Raw genomic sequence first — 23294 nt, 5'->3', positions numbered from 1 at the left:
TCCCTCGCGAGGGGCTGAACGTCTTATCTTCATCCTGCTGATTAGCACAGCCCAGACGAAACCCACGACTTTCGGCAGGGCTGGAAACCGGCTGCGCAGATCCTGCCTGGGGCTGGGCCAGGGACTGCAGGGAAGAGCTGCGTCAGTGGTGGGCTGCACGCTGGGGGTCTCGCCCCATTTTGGCAGGGTGCCACTGAAAAGCTGTGAGGATGCCTTCATGCAGAGCCTCACAGCGACAGTGCTCAGAGCCAAAGACCGAATGCTCAGCACCCCTGCTCCCTCTTTCTAGATACGCCGCTGACTCACCAGGTGGCTCCAAGGCTTCATTTAAATGCTTTGTGCCCAAGTTTTCTTCTTGGCACAGAGTGCTGCTCTGCTTAGACTGTAAGAGTTTAAGCAGATCTTGCTGACATTTGAAATGCTTTTCATTTTTGCTGAAAGGTATTTTGGAAGGAAGAGAAGAAAAAATTAATACCATCTCTTCCACAGCAGGGGAGGAAACAGATACCATGCTGAGAAGGGAAAAACAAGTTGTGAGAAGAGAGTCAGGCAGTGACCTCTGGAAGCAGCATGGCCCTTCCCCCAGTAGTGGGAATGGTCACTTGAGCAGCTCTGTTTTGCCTTTTGCAAAACAATCTCATGCTCCCCGAATACAGTCTTTGCCACAGAAATTACTCCACTTCGCCAGATTCACTAGAAGGGCTAAAAGGTGGGTTTGGGTGACAACCGTGCAGGGGAGCACATGCTCCCTTCCCACCTTTGGTTGTGCTGGGGTCTGGCTACATGTGCACACCCCATTCCCCACCCTCCTGGCCAAACATCACATTCTGGCTATCTCAAGGCCTTTCCTCTTCTAACTCCACTGGGATGGGGCAGGTAGCACCTGGCCCTAGCTATATTTGCTTTACCTTGTTGTATCTTCTGCTCTTTTTGGTCAGCAGGAGTCTTTACAACACTTCTGTTTGCAAGTTAGCAACATGAAGGTTGTGAAGTCCTGCTCCAGCGGCAAAGCATCCAGTGACCCGAGTGCAAACAGGATTGGGTCCAGCATTTGCAGTGTCAGGTTGTAATACTCAGCACTCTAAACCCAGTTTTCTTGCTCAGGACTGGATCTATCTGGTGCTTTCAGTGGTTGATCAGAGACCCCGATACCTTCCAGCGCCCTCACACTCTTGGTCCAAAGGGGATAAATCACTTGATAAATATCACCGATTTTCATCTTGCAATGTCTTGTAAAATCAGCAAGGAACATGAAAGATGTATCTATTTCATGTGGATTTCTGTGGCTTAGCGTATGAGAGTTGCTTATATGCGTTGAGACTCCCAGACAGAATCAGCAGAGGAGGGCAAAGTTACCACTGTTAATTTAGGAGGGCCAGGATTTATATGGGGGTTTTAATATGCCTTTAAAGTTAAAGTGTCTTTAACTTTTAACTCTTTAAAAGACATATCTGCTCTCTGAATTCCTGTGGGACAGACAATTGAGAGGACTTGACTTATCAGCTAAAGTCTGATCAGTTTATTGGTATTAGCACCTTGCAACACAAAGGGCGGCAGCCTACCACAAACGAACATCCACATTTCACTTGCCTTAGAGGAATGAACCACTCTCACCAATGTGAATGGTACCTGCTGATCCTCTCCCACACTGCGCAGGCACTGCATAAGGACTCCCGGTCCATATTCTTGCAGTGTCTGGGCTGCTGGCTCGATTTGGGAACGACCCAGACACTGAGACTCCGTAGTGCTTCACACGCGTTTCCAAGAGAACTGTTTATTATGTTTACATAGTGCATGAGCAATGTGGAAAACACTAGAAATATTGCATCAGTGGTTTGGTTTTTGGACAGCATTGGAAATGGCAATGCAGCTGCTCACATCATGTCTGTATTACGAGGTACGCGATATGCCACGAGGAGCCGAAGCGTTGCGCTTTACTTTGGGAAGTGCCCACCTCTGGCACGTTCGCTGCTTGCTCCTCTAGTGCCACAGTTACGCGTTTAGCTGTCTGCTTTTCCTCCATTTCACTTGGAACTTGTAATTTTAGTACAAAAGCACGGTTTTTGAAACCGATCCTGCTAATCCACAAGACCGTTCCCCCTCCCTCCCTCTCCTCCCCCCCTCCTCCCATTCCATCCCATCCCAACTCATCCCATCCCCCATGCTCCCACCAACACATACCTCCTTCCCCTCCCTCTCACCCCGGTCACACAGCAAATATCCTGATGCTGCAGTTCCAAGCCATGTGTCCGCCCCAGCCTATGCGATCCAATGGTCTCTGACCAAGTCCCTTTGTTCAGACGTTAATACAAAACACACAATAGGAAAAAAACAAAACAAAAGGAGCCAGACACAAGAGGGAGACACACTGCCGGGCTCCAGCTCTGGCCTCTGAGCCCTTCAACTAAGCTCCACAGCAGCTAGGCTCTTGGGGTACCTCCTTTCACACTCAAGGCCGCAGGTCCCAAGGTTTCCAAGGTGCATAGGAAAAGGAAGAAAGGAAGTAAACTACAAGCCTGTTTCTGTTTTAGGTTCCCCCCCATCCCTTTCCCTCAACCCAATGGCTGCTGGAGGAGATTCTTGACTCCGACAGGTCTTTTCCCGTCTTCCAGTGAGACCCTGCCTGGGGACCAGGTTCACTGTAAGTCACTGGTTCCTCTCTGGAACGTGGGCGATGGGTTTGGCAGTGAGGGGAGGGAGCGGAGCACGTTGTGGGGGGACAACAGGCTTTCGTCTCACAGCAAGTGGGGGGAGATGTCAGGGAAGGCGAGAGAAAAGAGCCAAAGGAAGCCGGTAAAGCTGGCCCTCTGCTTGATGTTTGTACTCAAGACTTCTCCTCGGGGCAGCTTCGGCGTGCCAGCGCCGGCCTGTTGTCCAGTCACCTCTCACAGCCCCGCTGAGAAAAAGCACGTGGCGGGGTGCTTCCTGCTGCTTCATCCTCTGGCTGGCTGCCCTCGTGCCCGCTGGAGATCTCCGAGTCGCAGTCAAGCGCCTCATAAATGGTAGGCAGCGTGGTCTGCTGGCTGAGGCGCTTGCGCAGGCCCACGAGCAGCGGCTGCGGCATGGAGGAGACGTCCACGTTGTTGCCGAGGTCAACCCAGGCCAGGCAAGGGAACTTGTTCATGTCCTTCATGGTGTCAGTCAGCTCCTTCATGGTTGCCCGCGTCAGTCGGTTGCCGTTGAGGGAGAGGTGGGTGAGCTTGGGTAGCGCCCAGAGGAAGGGCAGCAGCAGGCGCACCATGTCATCGTTCAGCTCGGTGAAGCTCAGGTCCACAGAGGTGAGGTGGTCCCCGTTGTTCTGCAGGTAGTAGGCCATGCGGTGGACATCCCGCATGGTCAGGGGGATCCCTGACAAATCCATGGAGTCCTGGCTCACCTTCTTCTGCAGGCTGGTCTTCAGGCTAATGACGGAAAGGGGAGAGAGAGAGAGATCGTTAAGGGGACCGCTCCCATCCGTCTCTCACCCGAGTGAGAAAGTACTCGCGACAGGGGAGAACTCATTAAGAACGTGGGCTAGAACGTTAAGCAAAGGGTTAATGGAGCCCACTGGGGAAACGAGCACAAGGTTTGCACCATGCCTCGGGGCAGACTGCGTCCTGGGGCTTTCCTGTATGTTCTCATCACTTACACATAAACTTTGCCAGAACTGGCTAAACATAGGATGCTAAAGTGTCTTCCACTAGCACATTCCAAAGGGTTTGTCTGTACGTGCGTGTACAGACACTCACGCACAGAAAGCAAAAACAACCAAGGCAAGCAAACTTTCCAAGCGCACTGGTTTGCACTGTGTGTGCCGCCTCTCCAGGTGAATGCCACGGTCTGTTGCAAACAGACCGTGCCGCAGGGCTACCGCAGAGGACAGCGGTGGTAAAAGGCTGAGAAATGGGTATTTTATCAGGAAAACAATCTATAGGCAGACTGCACTCCAGGAATGGATTTACTGCATGTCCCTTTAAAAGCCTTCCCAAGCAGCACTTAGTCAGTAAGCAGCACCAGTGGCAGCCTATTTGGGTCTCTGTGGTCAGCAGATCATCTGGGATCTGCTGCAGCTGTGAGGAGGCGGGAAGGGCATAAGGGTGCTAAAAGAAATCTAGAGAGATGGTTTCAGCCATTTCTTTTGCTGTCTGCCTGGCAAGCAGAGTGAGGAGGAGGTAGGCAAGCTGTACAGCAGGTAAAGCTGTGCTATGGGACTGTTGGGTATGCGAAGGGAGTGGGATGTGGAGTTTTACGACGGACTGGGGGTTTGTGAGAGTGCTGTGAGAAGTGAGAGCTGTGGGGCTAGAGAAGCCGGTGGGATGTTTTAAGATTTGAGCAGAAATATGTGTTGGTGTAACATATGAGAACCTAATCCTGCAGTGTAAATATTAGTCTTGCTGTCCTTTCAGGCACATCTAGCTTTAATGATATGGGAGCCCTAGTAGGACCCCCACTAGTGTCATTAATCATGTGCTCAGTGGGTCTGTAAGTGCCTTGTTGAGCTTGGGAGGAGCAGGGTGGGTTAAGGATTAACCACCACTTTGAAGGTCCCCACTCTTCCTATCTGGCTCTCTGTAGCGTCCTGCACACCTGTGGCACAGCCAGTCCCTGAGAGCAATGGGTACATGGGGACATGCAATTTCCTCGGAGGAGGCTGCAGCACCGCAGGAGCTCCCGTGGCAGGTGAGATTGTCCCCACGAGCCTTAGCATTGCCAGGCCCTTCTGCAGTTGTGGAGAGGATGTGACGCTGCCTCTACAGCTTTGCTTTATGTATGCAGTTCATGGCATCCTGGAAATTTCGGTCCTTAATAATCCCCTATGAGCATGCGATAACACGAGTGAATAAACGTGCACCGGTGCAGGCAACAGCCCTTCGTGGACACATTCAATGCTGGCAAATTGGTAGCTGAGCTTCCTTGTAGGAGCGTGAGGTGGAAAGACCTCGTGGCCTGCCCTGTCAATTATCAAGCCCACGAATTCCTGCTCTGGGTTTAACAGCACTTTGTTCAGCCTGCTTCTCTGTGTCCCTGTGCTTCCCATGGGAATTCACTGTGCAAGGCTGAGGCTGTGTCTGCAAAGATGCATTTGAGCTAATGAGCTCTCATGGTACGGAGGTAATAACAGTATGGAATAACTTATATTCAGACCTAAGGGTTTAAAAGAGCCTTATGTATTACTTACTAAATGTTTACACTTCATATGACCCAGAGTATTCCTCAGTGGATCATGGGAAGGGGCAAGGGGAGCCGCGCTTGTCTGTACTGTCAAAACAGCAGAGACTGATGTACTGATGAATTATAATTGGTCCGAAAGCACACAACTGAGTTCTCCAAAGGGCCTTTACTTGAAGATGGTACTTTATATCTCTCCAATATCAGGGCCCCACAAACAGGATTGTGAAGAATTAATCAACCACGTTGCTTCTAGCAGTGGTGCAGCTCTCTTAGCTGCTGCAGTAGCAGTAGGAGTTGTGAACTGTGCGTGCTGCAGTCTGGATGGCACTGGGCAGCCTCCCTTTTCCCGCTAATCCAAGGGATGCGTGGTATCAGCCCAGGCTGCCTGGGAGCTGTGTTTCTTCAACTCTCCTGGAAAGACGACGTGTGCTATTTTTTTTATAGTTTGTCACCAACCACTGGCAGTGGTGTAACACAATCTACCACAAAAAAAGGGTTCAACTTGTATAAAATCTATCAGGGACTGGCATCAAAGCTGGAAGAGTTTCAGGTCTCCCCTAAGCTGTGCTAGATCTTTTATCCGGGTGTTTGATATGGAGTACTTGTTGTTCTAGCAAAACTAAGCAGCAAATGCACAGTGGAGGTGTGCATTCATATTGGTCAGACTAAGCAGGGAGAAATGAATCCGGAGTGTAAACCTGACTGCATAAGGGAAATGGTCCCCTATATCCAGCAGGGGCTGGTACAAGAGATGAGACAGAAGCCTCCTCTGGCATGAGACTCTGTTGGGGTTGTGGGGTAATACAGGATAAGCAAATCTGTAATTACTTCAGCGTGTGTTTTGTGCAAACGCAGCCTGTGGCTCCTGGAAATTTTCATCCCCAGTGCTGTCAACCCATGGCAGGTCCCGGATGGGGGGGAATTGGGTGTAGGCACAGAAAGGAGACAAACATAGGGACACCCCAGCCCAAGCCTTGCCTGAGCCTGTGCAAAGCCTCCTCTGACCTTCCTATTGCAAATCTACAAGGAACAAGCCTTAGCGCTCCCCCCAGTTGATACGGGGATGGGAACCAGGAGGGAGTGGGGACCACTGGAGGGCACGGCTGAGCCAGCACCGCTCCCTCTGCCGGGCCTCAGCATTCAGGTGCCGGTTTATCCTGCTGCGTCTGCAACAGCAGCTTTCTTAACGGGGGACAAGTTTTGAGTGGCTCTTGGGGTCCCCTTTTGGGTGACTTGGCTCTGAGCGCAGACGGCGATAAGCGAGGGGAAATGTCAGAAGGACGGGAGCAACGCGCTTGTCCGCCTCTGCCCGTCGAGCCTCCCCTCCCGTTGACTGCTACGCAGGGACTGCAGTAATAAGTCGTGGATCGTGCTCTGAGCAGAGCAGGTACCTTCTGCCGCTCTCCCCAGCAACAAGCCAATACCCCAAGGAGGCTTCAATCAAGCAGACAAATTATCTTCCCGTAATTGATTCTCCAGACTGGACTGCTCCTGGCTGAATGTGCTTAAACCCTCCTGCGTCCTGTCCTGTGCCAGAGCCCTCCCTCCCTCCTTTGCTGGCTTGTTTTTCTTTCCTTTCCTGTGTTTTTTGCTGCTTCCTTTTGCCCTCATTGCTGTACCTGCCAGGGTGACTCTGGGCCTCCTGTCTCAGCACTGGGGGCTCCTCCTGTGTTTAAGTTGTTCTCTTGCCTATAAAAATGCCTTTTGTAGGGATGTGTCTGTAGAAGCCTCGCCCTGGCGGACATAGCCCCTAATGCTGCAGCCAGGCTCTCAGCTCTCTGGTAAGTGCTGAAGCATGAGATCTGACGCCCCACGCATGCTGTGAACCCTGGCAGCTCTCCTCCTTGCCTCCTTGGTGTTTCTGGGCAGCTCCAAGAGGTGCAGCTAAATACCAGCTCTAGGGCAGGGTGCAGAATAGCTACCCACTCCTTCTCCTCTATTGCTTTAGAGGTAAATATATCTGCTGTCAGAAAAGGGACAGGGAGACGTGGGTAGATTCTTTACTCTGAATTATCTGACGCTTGGTGTTTTTGGGGGGGCTCTGCTAAGCTCTATTTCTCTTGTGGGGTGGGAGGGGTGGGGGGCACGATACACAGGACACCAAGCTCTCAGACACTTGTGCAGCAGCTGAGAAAATGACAGGTTTATTTCCAGGGAAATAGGTCATCTATTATCCCCTAATTTCTGCAAGTAAAATAGGCTTAAAGATTGCTTCAGCTGCAGAAGCTTTTTTTCTTTGTGTGAGACAAAACAGCTACTTAGCGACGTGGCTCTTGATGCCCATGGGGCTTGTGGGCAGAGGACTGCAAAGCACTGGAGGCTGGATTAACCTAATGCTACCACAACTGGTGCTGTGTGCAGATTTATAATTGTGGGGATTTGCATCTAACAAGGATCTGGACTCTGGATGCAGAGAAGCAGACTGTGTTTGTATTATCTGCAGCAAGCCTAGAGAGGAAACAAACCCCCACTCCCTCAGATGCTAGAGAAAAGGTTGCAAATGAGAAATTCTGTGAAACTTTGAGCAAGAAGCAAGGGCAATCAGCAGCCTGTCCCTGCACTGCCTGCCTGGACCTAGGTGCAGCATCCAGTGAGGAACGGTGCCTGCCCGCCCTCCTGCGTATAAGGGATCAGCACCCTGCTTGCAACCCTAGTCCAGCCCTCCCGAGGGATGACAGCTCTTCTAGGTCCGTCTCCTTGTTTCCCAAGTGAAACAAGTTGTTCCTTCCATCGTTCCCAACGCCCTCCTTGAGGTCTGCCCTTTTTCCCACTTACCCTTTCCTAGGTACCAGCTCTACCCTTTGGTGGGCCAGCAGTCCCCAGGCTGCACCATGAGCCTGGCCATGTGAGATCCACCGAGGATCAGCCCAGACAGGGTAAGGGTCTGAGGGACCTGCAGGTGTCAGAAGAAGGCTTTCTATCTCTCAGTCAGAAATGTGGGTCGGGAAAGGGATGAGACCATCTCGCACCTCCCTTGGCTTTTTTCTGGGACAAAAATCTTCCTCTCCCCATATAAAGGCTCTGTCGCTGTCCCTGCCTCCTCAGAACTCAGCTAATGTAAGCAAATTCAGAGCTGTCTTGAGGTGAAACAATTAGACCTGAAATTAATTGCTAGTTGTTTGTCTCCAGGACTTGTCCCAAGGAGCCTAACCCTTAGGCCCTCTTCCAGGTGCTTCTTTGAGTCCATGAAGCTGAGGGCTCAGCACACTTTTTTATTGGCACTGAATCCCTTCAGCTTCTTGCTCATCAGCTGAATTCTTTGGTGGCTGCGGGAAAGGGGTGTAAAGGCTCACGATTGTTGCTCTGGTGGGGCTTGCAGCAGCCACGGAGGTGCTTGACCTCTTGTTAGCTTTGTAGGGTTTGGAGGAGCTTGTTCAGCCCCAAAATGTTCAGGTTCCTGGAGTCCTAGCCTCATCTCCTTGTGTCCATGCCATGGAGAGAGGCTGGGAGGAGACAGCAAGAGTCAGACAGGATTTCAGTAATAAGGGATGCCCACTACTCCCTGCCTGTCTCTGGGGAATTACCAGCTTTCTCCCCCTCTCCCTCTTATTTTTACATTTAATTTGCCTCCAAATGTAAAATTTTCCTGATGCCAGAGACTCCCGTCACTGTGCATCCCCCCCCCCTTCATTAACAGGCCCTGCCGGTAGTGGCTAATTAGCCATGAGTCGGGTATCTCTTGGCTGCTCTTCCTTTCAGAGAACCTCTCTGCTTTGAGCAGCGATTTAGGGGATGGACTCCAGGCTTTTTAATTGCCTGCTTAGCATAATCTCCTTACTGTGCTTCCCTGTGGTACAGGGTGCTGCTGTGCAGGGCTGGCTGTAGCTGCCTCTAGTGAGATGTGGAAAGAGAAGCCCCAAAAGCGCTGACCTAGACTGAGCCAGCCTGAGCTGTTCTGAGGCTGGGCCCAGCACCGCTCTAAAGACGGAGGCAGTGCACAAACAGCCCACTTCCATCAGAAGTCCCTTAGTCGCATCTCCATCCTTGCACCCAAGCTGTTTTGATCAATTGTGAAGACATCCCTCGCTGCGGAGAGAAGGGAGAGCAAAAGTAGCCTTTCTCCTACCACCCTCCCTTTGCAGCTGGGGTGGGACGTGGATATCTATAGGTGATGGTGCAGCTGAGTGCCTCTCCTCCTCCTGGCTCTGTTGTCCTCTTCCCTCTGTCCTTGAAGGTGTGTTCAAGAGAGCTGTGAACCCTTGGCCTCCCTCCTGCTGCCCCTTGATCCATCCGAGACCTCTGGCTGTTTTCCCTCGTTATTTAAGTCTGTCCTAGCAAAGCAGGGAATAATGCCGCCTCCTCGCTGTAAATGTCATGTATCGGCCTATGTTCTTCTCAGAGCTTCAACTGCATAAGAATCATGAAGGCACAAGGTCCCTGCTGATTCCTTTTAACTACCATTTGACACCCAGCCTCCATTATTTCACTCATTGTCTGTCTCTCTATCAAAGTGTCCTGCTTCTCCTGCCTGCCAGTCTTGGACTTTTTCTTCCGATCTGTGACCGAGCAGTGTCAAGTTGCTGGATGACCCCTTCCACCATCTCTAACAGCCTTGGCAGATGCACCTGCCTCTTGATGCTGCTGGGAACCCTGATCACGGGTAGTGTTTGGGCTTCCCTGCCCTGGAAGATGAGGGCAGGGGACAGTTCCTGCCTCTCCCCACAATTTATTCACCAGTTCATGTCTGTCCAGCTGACATCTCTGAGCAGCAGCTTCTTGAAAACATTGTATGGGGCAGTTCCTGCACTCCCATATGACTATTACCATATGGCTTTAGTTAACTGACTGGTATTCTCTGACTTGGCTTCCTATTTCTAAAGCAGGAATGATGGTGCCTATTTACCCTGTTGCATAAGGGTGACACGAAGCTGTAGTTAATATTCACCTCATGCCGTGTGAAGTCTAGGATCTAATCTGCCAGAACTGTCATCCGCAGCCTTAAGTGATGTTTTCAAGAAAATAAAAAAAAAAAGGATCCAAAGCCCGTTAGAGATGTTTCCTTGCAGTCTATTCTAGACACAAGTGTTTTCATTGCATTTTAAAAGTGCATCTAATGCTGCAACGTCTGAGCAATGCACATCAATAACTGAGAAACAGAGCAATGAGCCTGGAAGGGATGGTCTATTCTTCACCCAGCTTTGGACTTGCCAAGATGAAGTTTACTCAGATGAGTAAAGTAAAACTGTGGTGAGTCTTGTGAAAAGGAAAGCCCAGGTGCATGCAGTTTGGGAGTTAACTCCATGCACACAACTGCCTTTGCTCTTCCATAACTAGTTACTGTGTGAAAAATCTGGGGTTCTTTCTGTGCCAGGAACACCCTGCTTGTGAAGATCTTTCTGTGTTTACTGCCTGCATGTTTTGTGGATTCAGGTTTGACCCGTTGCACTCAAGAAAGGAAGTAGTTACACTGAAGTAGCCAGCTCTGGGGATGAAGCAAGTGGAAGATACACAAGCTTCCCTGACATGGCTTTGCCAGGACAGCTCAGTTGTAATTCATGGCTGCTTCATTGCAGTACGAGGCTGTGATCCAGCCCTCCAGACAAAGGCTGCCTTCACCTGGACCCTTCTGCCTCTCCCCTCTGAACTGCAGTCCGGTGTGGCTTTGCCCTCAAAAAGGAATACACCCCTTAGATTCAGGGATGCAGATGGTGGCACTTGCACTAGAACACGTAGTTCTCCTGCAATGCTGAATTAAAGAAGCCTCAAGAGTTCTGAAAACAAGAATTAATAACATCCAAAAATTGTGCATCTGTCAAAACATGACAGAAGTGGTGCTGATAGCCTAAAAAGCCTGTATCTGCAGAGAGGAGCATTTCTTAATCCACTACTCTTTACACTAAAAATGTCAATTTAATGAGAAAGTGAAGCTGGAGTTATACAACACTCCAGAATGTATTCTGCTCATTAAGTGTGAGTGATCTATACAACTGTAAAATGGTGCTAAAACTGAATTCCCATTAGGATATAAAGGACTGACAATTGTGCAGTAAAGTCATGCTGGTCCCTGCTGTGGAAATCTTATCCTCCAGCTTTTTAATTTTAACACCCCCCTGAATTTTAATTTTAAAATTCCCCAAGAGCTCAACTTCCCTGTTTGGTTAGGCAGCCAACCCGAGCAAGGTCAGCTGCTGACTGGTAACTGCAGACCTGAGACAGGATTTTGCACGAAAGGAGAATTGAACCCCTTGCTTTCAGTATGGCAAACCTCTCTGAGTATCACCTGGGCAGCTGAAATAGTCTCTTTGGGTGACTGCCCAGCTGGGACCACTGCTAATCCTTCCTTGCACAAGGCAGGCAACCACTGTTGAGAACCCGCTAGCACGGATGAAGAGGGCAAACTGCCTCCCAGCATCACCTCTGACAGTTTAATTGAGTAGAGAAACCAGACGCAGCCTGGGCTGGATCTCCGACTTGCTCCAGCTGCTGTTGCACAGAGTCCACTGCACCGCAATAAGCTTTCTCCTTCCATGTTTCTGTACGGACTCCGATTCTGGCGTGGGGCACTCGGCTGATAATATCATGCGGCCTGACTTCTCTCCCAGACTCAGGGCCAGGTGCCATATTACAGTCGCTTCTGTCGGCAGGTCTTTAGAGGAATAGCTAAACAGGATAAACAGCAGCCTGCTGTGTCCTATGCAAGGCACATTGCATCTTTGCTGCAGTCATATATAGCCCTAGGTTGAATATATCAGTGTTTAAGGTGGTAGTGGAAGCAGGTGGGACCTCTGGCTTTAGTGGGCAGCAGAGGTTTTTTGTGGTTAAGGAGGTCTAGAGGAACACATCTCTGTGTGTCTGCAGCTTCTCACGTTTGATGCTTTGGTAACTTAATCTAGTTGTGAATATTTAGTATCTGGTTGGGCTCTATAGCATGAATAGCATAAGACTATTCCTGCTTGGTGGAAATATGATTGGCTCTTAACAGAGTTCACAGTTCCAGCTGTCTTGGCTGTGTATCAAAACAGCAGTGCTTGAAGAAATGTATCTTATTCTTTCTGCTTTATTAGTTAATGGGTGGCTCAGGTTTGTACTTGCTGGATGTTTTAGGTCCCACTGAGAGTAGATGGGGATGTACCTACACTTAGTTTGTTTCTGACCTGCTGTTTTGCTACCTGGCAGTGGGGAGGAATGCCTGATGCGCGATCCGGCTCCAGTATTGCAGGTCCTTTCCATCTCCCATACCACATCTCCTTAACAGCCCAAACGTTAATTAAAACCTGGCAGATGCTCTAAGCTCTCTGTGTGGCTGGGCTTGTTAATTATCTCCTGGATCCATCTGACATGCTGCCAGAAAGTGGAAATTGCATTTCAGAAGAGAACGAGGGGGTCCTGCATCAGCTCTGTGAAAGCCAGAACCCAAAGCCCAGGAGACTGCAAAAGCGAGAGGAGAATTCAGTTCCTGAATGTGGTCTCCACACACTGATTCCTCCCTGCTGTCCCAAATCCCCACTAGGTTTTGCAAATGCCTTCAAAGTATTGCTGTTACACCCATGCTTTTTATGGGACCTTGAAGGCAGGAAGGGTACAAGCCAAGGGTGCGGGTTCAGAGACAGACATTATAGTAAAATACTCCTGCTAGCAGACAGGGGGAAGTGAAGAATTCAGATCAGGTAAAAACAGCCTGGCTGGACAAAATTAGGCCTTGATCTCTCCAAATGAAGCAGCTATTTCTTGCCTCCCTGCTACTGGCAACATCCATTTTCTTGCAGCGGCCTCGGATGCCAACTCTGCAGGCGCCTTTTGCCGCAAACTGCAAACCAGTTCCTCTCCAGTCTTAAAAGAGGAAGCTCTGCCATTTAATATTTAATCAAAAGTATTTTGTGCATTATGTAACCCCTTGCAGCCCGTTTGAGACCTATATTTCCCTCCACCGCACGTTGTCTTGCTGTCCTCTCCCTGCTTGGGCTTACGGATGCTCTGTACCTGGCCGATACTTCGGGCCTGACCCCTGTGTGGGGGATTTTGGGCTCACGGGGCCCAGAGTTCTTCTCTGGGCCACAGACCTGCTCTCTGTGTTGTACGTGATGACTTTGCAGCAGGCAGTTCTCTCTTCTCCCTGGGCTGGGCAGTCAGAGGGAACGCCTCCAGTTTGACTCTCCAGTCTGGAGTCCAACTGAAGAAGAGGTTTGTTCTGCCTGCAAACAGGAGCGTGGGGGCACAGGGTTGAGTTAGGCACCAGCAGGGAGGGATTTTTCACTTGGAAAACCAGAGGGAGGCTGGATTTCAGCAAAAGGGAGCTTGGAAAGAAATGGAGACAGCCACCCTCTATAGAGGTCTCCCTGTCTCCAGCACTTCTTATCTTTAAGCCTCTCTACCTTGGGAGAAGACAGGGATGAGGGCAGACCTGCTCTCTACATCCTACGTCTCCAGTGTTCTGCAGGATCCCACAGGGAAAACATCATCTAACTGACTGGGTCTGGAAAAGGACTCGCTCAGCTCTGGTCTCTTGGTCTGTGCTGCGGTTCCCACCTGCAAACTGGTCCCTAGCAGTCCTGCTCCGTGAGATGCTGAGGATGAGAGCATTGAAACTCACAGAGTGCTCAGATTTGGTGGCAAAGTGGGGCTACAGGTATGAGAGGCAGATGGCCTGGAAATCTTGGTATTAGGGATTTTATTCCTTAAGATGCACTGGGGATCTGCCTGTTAGAGCGAAAGGTATGATGGAAATGTCAATTCCCATGGGGGATTTTAAGTTGCTGGCACATGCATCAAAGACTCTGAAAGTCTCAAGAAAGCCCAAGGCCATCCTCAGAGTGCTGCCAATTTTGCATTTTTTTAATCCAATCCTGCGTTAATTCCTGTGAAGCTAATGGGGCTGACATGAGCTCTCAGTCGCTTCTCTGTTTTCTTCAGCAATGGTGATCTGTGTCATAGGAACAAGCTTTGCTTGAGGAAAATGAGGAGAAAGGGGTGGATTTACAAGAAGCAGGGATTGCTCTTTATCTGGTTAGAAAAGCCAGCACGTGTCAAGGAGGCAACAAGTGTGGGTATCTGAATATGTTTGTAGTAGTGGAAAGCAGCTGCCATCCAGTAGCTGTCAGTGGCCAACGGGCTTTGAGTTGGGTCCCCTGTGCGCGAGGCTCTGCACCATCTCAGGTCCCTCTCCTGGTTCTGGCAGAGAAGTGGGAGGTAAGTAAGGACAGTGACCTCTCTCCCAGCCATCCCAAAGTGGTTCCTACTGAATGGGGTGATCTGCTTGTGGTAGTGCCTCGTAATGGGAGACCTTCCCCACAGGCAGAGAAGTTATACTGGGATAGACAAGGACAAAGTGGGATGCAGAGCTGGGGGCCAGCTCAGCTTGGCACGTGGGTGTGTGTATCTGTAAGGCTGCCAGATTTGGCCATGCTTCTAGGGCCAAACACCCTACAAGCCCTGCCGGGAGGGTTGTCTGCAGTGTATAATCAGCGGGATTGATTTCAGTGCACTTGGGAGAGGTTGAGGAACTGTAAGACTACATAAAAAGGAGTAAATAGCAAACCAGATGAAGGAGAGGGGTGTTGGTACTGACCCTGTGCTGTCTGGCTAGAGGTTTTCTAAGAGACTGAGCAGCGGCTGCCGTGCAGGATTTCAGTCCTGCCTTTCTGCGAGAAGGGCAGTAGTGGCAGACCGGGATGGAGCTTGGCGGCAGCACAGTTTCTCCCGGCAGATCCCCCTCTGTGCCCACCCACACCGTCCCTGCCAGGCTGCTTACCACGCTTGGGACTTCCTCCGGGGCATGCCGTGCCGGTGCCATTTCGAGTGGGGGGTTAGGTGGTAAATCAGCTGCCTGCAGATCCTGTCTGAGGATTTCCAGGGGTCATATTCCTGAAAGCAAAGGGACAGCTTAGACTCTGCCTGCGCCACAGCAGAACAGGAGGTCAGGGGGAGGACAGAAGAAGATGGGAAAGGAACAGAGGTGGTAGTGGAACAGGGGCATGTATATAAGGGAGGAGATGAAGGGAAGAGAGGATGAAAGAGGAATGGTGAGAAGGCCTGAGGTGCCTCTGCCACATGCCATCTCCTCCTGGGGTGGAGGAGCAGCAGCAGTAGTTCTGCACTGCCAGAAAGGACCCCGGGCCAGCCAGCATGTTCCTGCCCAGAGTGGGGTGACAATTTTACACCCTACCCAGGAGCAAGTGGAGCTCAGAAAAGGGGGTTATTTTCTAGAGCAGTGGCAGGGGGTCTGGCTCTAGGCCAGGCAACACCCAGGAAGACAGGGTGGCTGACAGTGCCAGAAGGGCTCTGTGCAGGGACCCCCTACACCCTTTTCTTCAAAAGATCACTTTCAAAAAAGCCCAGTGTAGGGTCCACATGAGTGCCTGAGCTCGTCACTGCTGTGTCCTCAGCAGCACCCATCCCCAGCTGTGCAGACAAGCTGCCAACTCATTGTGTTACAGGACTGCTAAATCTCTATCAATTACCATGTTGCCGTGCTTCCCAAACTCTAACTGCATACTGTCTTTGGACTGACTGTCTGTTACCCTGATGTGGAAAGTTGAGCAGTCAACACCCTTGTCCCACCCCTGAGATGCTTCTTGCTGGGAGAGATGTGCCCTGTGACATCCCTGCTCCTCCTGCAGCAGCACCCTGACTCTGTTCCCTCCCGTGCTCCAGCTGGGAGGTGCTGGGACAGGGAACCTGAGAGTTCCCCGTACTACATCTCACTTCATTCTGGTCCATTCTGCTCCTGGAGGTTCGAGTTTGGGAGCTTCCCAATGCCAGCAGTTCCCTTCAGCCCCTGCAGTAACTCATCAGGAAAAGATCGCGCCAAGACGGTCGCTACCTTCCTGCGTTTATTTTTGCGTGCATTCTCTATCGCCATGACTTTGAACAGCACCCTCCTTCCTCTGGTGAAGCAGAATGGCAAATGGCAGCTGCTGAACACTGGGATTTCTGCCCCCTCTATCGTATTTTCCAAATGCTGACAGACACCTGCATTCCCATTCCTCAGCCCTCCAGCTGTGGTGCAACATGTGCATTTAGGGATTTGTTAGGTAAACACATAGTAAAGCTGTCAGGGAATATGCTAATTTATTCCTTATTGCAAGTGGTTAAAGTGCTGTACTGTGGGCCAACAGCTGCACTGTGACTTTCCTAAGCAGCCACCGAATCAGCTGAACTCCCCGGGGACGCGCTGCCAGCATGTGGCTGTTCTGCTGCGCCAAGTGGCGAGGGATCCCAGCCTCGGTGCTCAGCTGAGCACCCCCTGATCCCTGTCCCAGCTCCCCTAGGAGCCCCACAGGGACCGGCCTGTGTCCTTGGGTTAGGTGCCTTGTTCTAGACTACTGCCGTGCTGGCAAGGCTGTAAACTGGCACCCTGCTCTCGCCTACAACAGCAAACCTTTCCAACTGGGTGCACGTGCACACCAGGCTTCAGCGTGGAAGCTGGCACAATGCTCTGCAAGCGTTTGTTGGCTCACAACCGAGAATTACCCTCCCGTTCCTTCCCGTGTCCTCGCTGATTTAATTTCCACTGACAAACTGGGAATTGCGCTCAGCCTGCTTGCCTGTAATGCAGTTACACCCACCAGATGCTCAGCCAGGGTCAGAGAGGGGACGTGGTCTGCCAATGTTCATGCCGGGAAGGGTGCTGGTGCTGTAGGGTGCTGAGTCTCTCCAACCCCTTAATTAAACTCCTGTTGGCTTTGAGGGGCAGCTCAGGTACTCAACATCTTCCTTAGGAATGGGGAAAATCTTATCTATGTAATGGTACGTGTGTCAGTGCAGATAAGCACGTGCATCTATAAGACATGAAAATGAGGGTGGGGTGGCGTATGCAAGTATATAAAAATTGTAGTGTGTGATCTGCTAGGCACCTGGGTACTGGAGTAGGGTAGTGTCCCCTCGTGCTGCCTCCCCTGAAGGGCGCTGCACAGCATGAGGTTGGAGATGGTCAAGTAGAACAGCTGGAGATGACGTCAAGTGAAGTATGGTTAAGAGGTACTACTGCTGCAACCCACCTGCTTGTAGATGCTTATAAAATTTGCATGAAAATTACACTTGAAAAGAAGTTTGTTTTTTTTTCAGGCTGCACTGCAGCCCAATGATGATGATGAAACTTTGGCTCAATGTAGTTTGTCTACTGAGACCTGACTTGTTAATTGTTATCAGAGAGCCTCAGGAGATGGCAGAACAAGGTTAGAGATGCCACTGATCTACACCAGGCATTCAATGTAGTCCCTGGGGCACTGCTGTTTGCTCTGAGCTGTGTGTACTTAATATCTCTCTTTGAATAAAGAAATTCACTCTACTGCTCTTCTTATATAGCAAACGTGACACTTGCCAAGCCTGATGAGCAAATGGATGTATTGCGAATCCAAGTGTTTGTGGTGGCAAAGGGTAACAGAAGTAGATGCTGGTGTTGCAGTGGGACTGGGGTATCTGTGATGTTTGTCTGCGCTCAGCCTTGCCTTTCTTTGTCTCTGCTCTCCTCGTTCTCTGAAGGAAAGTGCCGGAGCAGTGCAGGGATACCGTGCACATAATGCATTTGCTCCTTGAACCCTGAGTTGCAATGCATTCCTACAGCACCGTTCTTTACTCACAGATCCGGGAGGCTAGAGGGGGGATGTAATGCTGGATTAGGGTAGTTACATGTGTCAAAGGGCTCGGAAAGAGAGAGGTGGTTCTCCTCCTGCAGAGGCACCAGCCTGGGCAGAGGTACAGAGATCTGGCTTCCCCTCTGCAGCCCCATGAGCCCTCCATAAGCTAGCTGCTGTAAACCTCTGGGGCATAGCAGTGAATACGGCACCACCATCCACCCCATATATTTTTATCTGGCCTGTACCCTGTCATCAAGTTTACTATTGGCACAAAAAGTAAATTCCTGATTTCTGTGCGCTTAACCGCCCCCTCCTTCATTTGCATTCATGTTCTGAGGTAGTCTTAACTGATTTCTACGGAAATATGCACAACAATCTCTATGCTACCACTCTAAGGCCGTACACTGGCTGGTTCTGAAGGATTGCTGAGCACCACCCAGCACCACCCACCCCTTTATGGCTCTCTTTGCATCAGTGCTACGTTGCAAAGTATTCATCAAGCTGAGGGAAGGGTTCACCTTTTTGGGACACTGCAGATCTCTAGCAAGGCTCATCAGCAAGTCATGGGAGATGGGGTCCACCAAGTTGAGGAAAGTCGCATTTTTGTAGAGCACTTCATTGAGGAATGTTCCTTCCAGTCCCAGGTCCTACAAGAGAACGAGTCAGTCAGATCCACAGGATTCCTTGGAGCTATAACCGTGACGTGTTTTGAAACCAGAAAGCAAATCGGATGAGGTGCCAGCTAGTTTGCTCAATACAGGAAACTATCCAACAAAGGTGAAGCAGCTGTGTCTAACCCAGCATTACTGTGACGAGGGATGTGGACAGCCAGAGAGCTGAATGAGCTGCAGTGTTAAGTTGAGCTAGTCAGCCTAGGGACTGACCACCTTGTTTCCACGTACCACAGGAAGGTGAGAGTGGTATCGTCTCCAGGCTGGCTGGAGCCCAGAGAGAATTAGCTCTAGAGAAACTCACAGTTTTGTCAGCCTCTGTGGGTGAATCTGCTGAAGAAGCTGAACAGGAAGGCTGGCTCTAAACCTGCTTCTCCAATCTCAGCTTTTCTGGAAGAATCAAACCCTTCTCAGGTATTTAGATACTGCCATACGACCTGGTGGTGGCTGGCTGACCCAAAGTCCTGTCCGTCAGTATGAGTTTAGCTGTGCTTTGAATTTCTCAGTAAGCGCTAAGCACTGGCAGTATTGTCTTTTGGGTGTAATGGTAAATTTATAGGTGGCTATACATGACAGTCACGGGGAGTCCTTTTCCTATTGTCCACAGTGTGAGCAAGGGGAACATCCATGGTCCGTGCAACTTACCTGCATGGACCAGGGTATGGGGCACCTTTGGACATGCTGGAAGAAACCTCAGCATCTTTGGGAACAAAAGGCCTCCCCAGGGGCCAGATGGGTGATACTGCAAAGAACTAAGCTGTTTCTTGCTAAGAGGAAAGCTAAGATCTAATATATGACATAGTTATTACAAGCAGGAGGTACCACAGAGCTGTGAAAAAATAAAATAAAAAAAAGGCATCTGGGAAAGAGAGATCACGTACTCACATTAAAATACCCTGGGGGCAGAAAAAAAAATACCCCAGGAGCAGAAATGTAGAACAAAAAAGCTCCCTAATAGGGGTAGTGCTGGGTTTGATTCAGTTGACAAGGAGGGCTCAGCTGAGGGAGGAAACAAGTCCTATGCCCATTCTGTATGCTGCTGCCAGGAGAAATGAATAAGCAAATGGGTGCCCCATATGTTCGCGCTGCTCCACTGAATGTGTGCTTCAGGCACCACCCAGCAAAAGATGCACTGAGAGCTCAAAAAAAAAAAAAAAAAAAAAAGAGAGAGGAAAATAAAAGCAGGGTGTACACACATACATCACCAGCAGGGATGGAGCCATAGCTGGCAGAGGTGTTGGATCTTAACCCTAAGCAGCAACCAAAGCCAGTGCTGTATCCAGTCTCTCCTGCTGTGGATATGCTTAGGTTGAGCAGACAGCACACCACCAAAGAGACCCTGGCTACAGATCTGGTGGAGAAAGGGAGAATAAATCGACTGCTTTACAGCCTAATCGCTGTGTGTACACAGATGATACCCAGGAGCAACGAAGGAACCCAAGCAGTGGATCAGTGCTGAAGGACAGACAGCCACAGACAGCTGGATGTGGGCCAGGAGTGTACCAAGGCATCATGCCAATGTCTCCCTTAAGCATACGGCTTCAGGGAAATGGAGCCTCCTACGCCAAGTGTAATATGCACAGATGAAGAAAGCTGTCGAGAGGATGGCATGGCTGGGCATGCAGCAGTGCATGTCAAAGCAGTAATTAAACTCCCCCAACTGGAGCTATACCATTAAGATGAATCTGCATTTCCATTATAAATCCTGCCTGCAAGGGTTTTATAAATGATATAGCTGTAAACATTCACTCCATGTTGATAGTCCATAAATTCTTAGCCCAGGGCGTTTTCTGGTTCATCTTACTTATTCCCAGCCCCCCAGCTCATTTCTTGAAATAATTTGTACCACCTAAAGGGTGGCTGCAAACAGCAGAATATTTTAAGTCTTGCCAGTTCAGTTGGCTTAGCGCCGTTATCTTAAAAATGACACTTGGCCATTGTCTCGGCACAGGGAAATCAGATTGTACCAGACTTTTTGCTGCTGTAAGTCTGTTGTGTCCCCTGGCTTCAGCTGAGCATTGCCCAGTTAGACCAGCAGGAAAGCTGGTCTGTCTTTTGCAGTGGGTATTTCTGAGGCGGGTAAGATGATGTGCAATAGAGCTGTCCAAGTGTTCCTGTACAAAGCAAGTGTACGTGAGCGTACACTTGTGGTTTGCAGTTGCATCTCTGTGCGGTCTTCTAAAATGCTGGGATCTTGCGTCTCTGTTAGTGGATCTGCTTCTGCTTGGCTTGCTTGTTTTACTTTATTTCACCCTCCCAACATTCAAGGAGCAGTCCACAGCCCTTTGGAGTCTGCAGACCACAGGTCAAAAAAACACCGGCAGATACAACTACATCCCACGGCGTACGCCTGCAGGGCCGGACAAGGTCTGTGTCTGCTGGGAGCAGCAGGTTGCCCTGCATCGGGAGCCCATGTCCCCTGGTCTGGCTGAGCGTATCTGCTCACTTGAGGATGCTGCGATTCCAGTCCCACCGTTGCTCTGCCTTTTCTGGGATGTTTGCACCCTGGCCCAAGGCACAGTGATGAGGTATGGTGTTAAATAGCCTCGCTGTCCGCTAGAGTGAACAAGGTGTCTCTCTTTTTACAGGTAACAAACAGACCCTCCCCTGGGACACATTAATCCGTGACTCCTGAGAGCGTGTTACTGCCGAGGTAAGCCAGTCTGTGTAAGGAAGGACATGCTGGGGACCAAGCTAAGGGCTGAATTTAGTTGAGGAGCGAGGGAAATTTGTAAATGGGAAAAAAAGCTGATCATAGTGTTCTTTGAAGCTGACGCTAGACATGTGAGGAGGACTGGTTCTGATTACGTGACCCCAGACTGGCTGGCAGTTGTGTTTAGTTCTTGAAGGGTGTGGTACGCGTTAGTGGTGTACCCCTCTCTCCGAAATGTCTGAGCACAAAATGAACCAGAGGCTTTGGGGTGGCGTTGGATGGGTTCCCACCCTACTTGGCGGAGGAAGGCTGTGTTGTGACTCCAGGATGCGTGTCCCACTGCTCTGTCGTGAGCAGATGAACAGAGGGTCACTATTTCGACATGGACGGGCAGAGATGGGGACAGTGAATAACAAGGGGAACTGGTCGGGCAGTGAACAAAACATGAGTGTTCTGGACATGGTAATTCTCAGCCACAGATGTGGGGAAGCCGAGTGTTTAACTGATCCTGAAAGGAGCTGGCAGGCTGCACTGAAAGGAGGGCTTAGAAACGATCCTCCATTCCAGATGGCCCTCTGACTTAGCATTCAAACGCTGGCTGTTCACAGATGGACCTTCTGGAGACCTCCGAGGTCTGTGGAGGATTTCAGTGCTTCGGTCTCAAGGAGAGGTGCTGAGCACTATAGAAAATGACATTCTGTAGTTCTGGCCTCTGGCATACCCTACAGAAGTCTGTTCATGTTACATTGCCACGTTCATGAAGTGAGTGGTTGCCTCTTTTTCTTCACAAGCTTCTTGTAATAATGCCTTTCCAAAACTGCCTTTGAAATCTTATTCAACCCTTGTCTGCCATACCAGTGCACACATACAGGCTTTCTGCTGAGGGTTTATCGGTCTATGTGCATGGCAAGAAGAGTGTTTGTGGTGCTAGTAACAATCCTCATGTGAACGCTATGGCAGTGGACAGGAAAAGTAGAGATGTAATTTTCGGTCCTGTAAATTCTTACTCACGAGCGCGCAACTTGCTGGTAGCCCAGGGCATTGACCACTACTGTTGGATGTATTGTAAAACCCAGGATGTTCAGAGCAGAGACAGGGCTGTTAATGCCTCCCCGCAAGCCAGTCCCCGCTCCAATGTACTCACACCCAAAGGTTATTTGCCACTATGGCGAGAAACTCAGGATGTTCCCAGGATGAAGTAGGTCACTCTCTAACGAAGCAACGCAATAAAGCTAAGAACCGATGGTATTTGATGTCCAAATTGGAGGGAGGGTTTGTCCCCTGTGCTACTGATTGCAGAGTTGCCTGCAGTTTAGGGGAGCTGAGCTTGCCTGGGGAGTGATGGTAGCACTGCGTGATGGAGGAGATGGCTCCGTTCCAGCGGCAGGGCTCTGTCCTCAGCATCAGTTTGGCACCACGCTGTCTGCACACTGGCTTTTCTGTTCCTGAATGGCGGCAGGCAGAAACAACCTCCCACTGATACACTGACCCCTTTACCTCTCCCTCTCCGCCTAGGCTGTCCCAGACCTCCTCTCCAAACCCGTTTTTGGGGGGGCTTGCAATAAGACAGCTCTTGGGCGGGTGTGTCGGGACGTGGTGACGGTGGGATGACAGCGGATGGGGACAGCTGAGGCTCGGACACCCCTTCTTCTGCCCAGGGGGCACGACCCTCCTTCCCAGCCCCTCTCTCCCCGACCGGGTTCCCCTGGGGGAGGTGGCAGGGAGCCGGTCCGGCTCCCGGGGACCGACCGAGGCGGCTCCCGGGGACCGACCGAGGCGGCTCCCGCCCCGCCGGGGCGCGGAACCAGCGAAGGCGGCACAAAGAGCCCGCACCGCCAAGGCGGGAGTGGGGGGAGCTGCAAACCCACACCGCCCAGGACCTGGGGGGGGGGGGGGGCTTGGAAACCCTTGCTCCCTGCCTCCCACCGCAGACCCCGGCCCCCCGCCGCCCAGCCCTTTGTCCGCCCCGGGGGCCCGGTTCGCCGGCGGTTCTTTTACCTTCCTAAGGAGCCTGAGGATGTGCACGGCGTGCTCCCGTTTGTGCTCCCGGATGGTGGCCTGGATCTCCCGGAGCCAGCCCACCCGCCGCACGTAGGGAGCCGGCGAGGCTTTCCGCAGCACCCCGGGCAGCTTCTGCGGGTGGAGGAGCAGGGAGGAGAGATGGAAGTCTCCCCGGCCGCCCTCCAGCCTGCCGCCGCAGGGCTCCTCCGTGCTCTCCTCCTCCAGGCTGCTCTGCCGGCTCAGCCGGGAACCCATGGCCGCGATGCCGCTTCGCCTCGCCGCGCTCCGGACCGGGCGGGCGCC

The 23294-nt window shown here is 51.0% G+C and overlaps 2 protein-coding genes across 2 annotated transcripts in view; one reads left to right on the top strand and one right to left on the bottom strand.

Moving 5' to 3' along the window:
• Positions 1–1698: 1698 nt before the first annotated feature.
• Positions 1699–23268, bottom strand: LRRC75B (leucine rich repeat containing 75B). The gene is made up of 4 exons (XM_075041657.1): positions 22989–23268; positions 18185–18313; positions 14840–14952; positions 1699–3401 (listed from the first exon to the last, which is right to left on the bottom strand). The coding sequence occupies exons 1-4, from the start codon at positions 23244–23246 to the stop codon at positions 2879–2881; spliced, it is 1023 nt and encodes a 340-aa protein (XP_074897758.1). The 5' UTR covers positions 23247–23268; the 3' UTR covers positions 1699–2878.
• Positions 6845–23294, top strand: part of GGT1 (gamma-glutamyltransferase 1) — a 58517-nt gene continuing 42067 nt past the window's right edge. The window contains exons 1-2 of the mRNA XM_075039632.1: positions 6845–6932; positions 20926–20990. The gene's annotated coding sequence lies outside the window, so the exon portion shown is untranslated. The remainder of the gene's footprint in view (positions 6933–20925; positions 20991–23294) is intronic.

This window comes from Buteo buteo, chromosome 11 (genome assembly GCF_964188355.1).
Source record: "Buteo buteo chromosome 11, bButBut1.hap1.1, whole genome shotgun sequence".
In the NCBI taxonomy this organism is placed as follows: Eukaryota; Metazoa; Chordata; class Aves; order Accipitriformes; family Accipitridae; genus Buteo; species Buteo buteo.
This window is presented reverse-complemented; position numbering and strand designations above follow the sequence as displayed.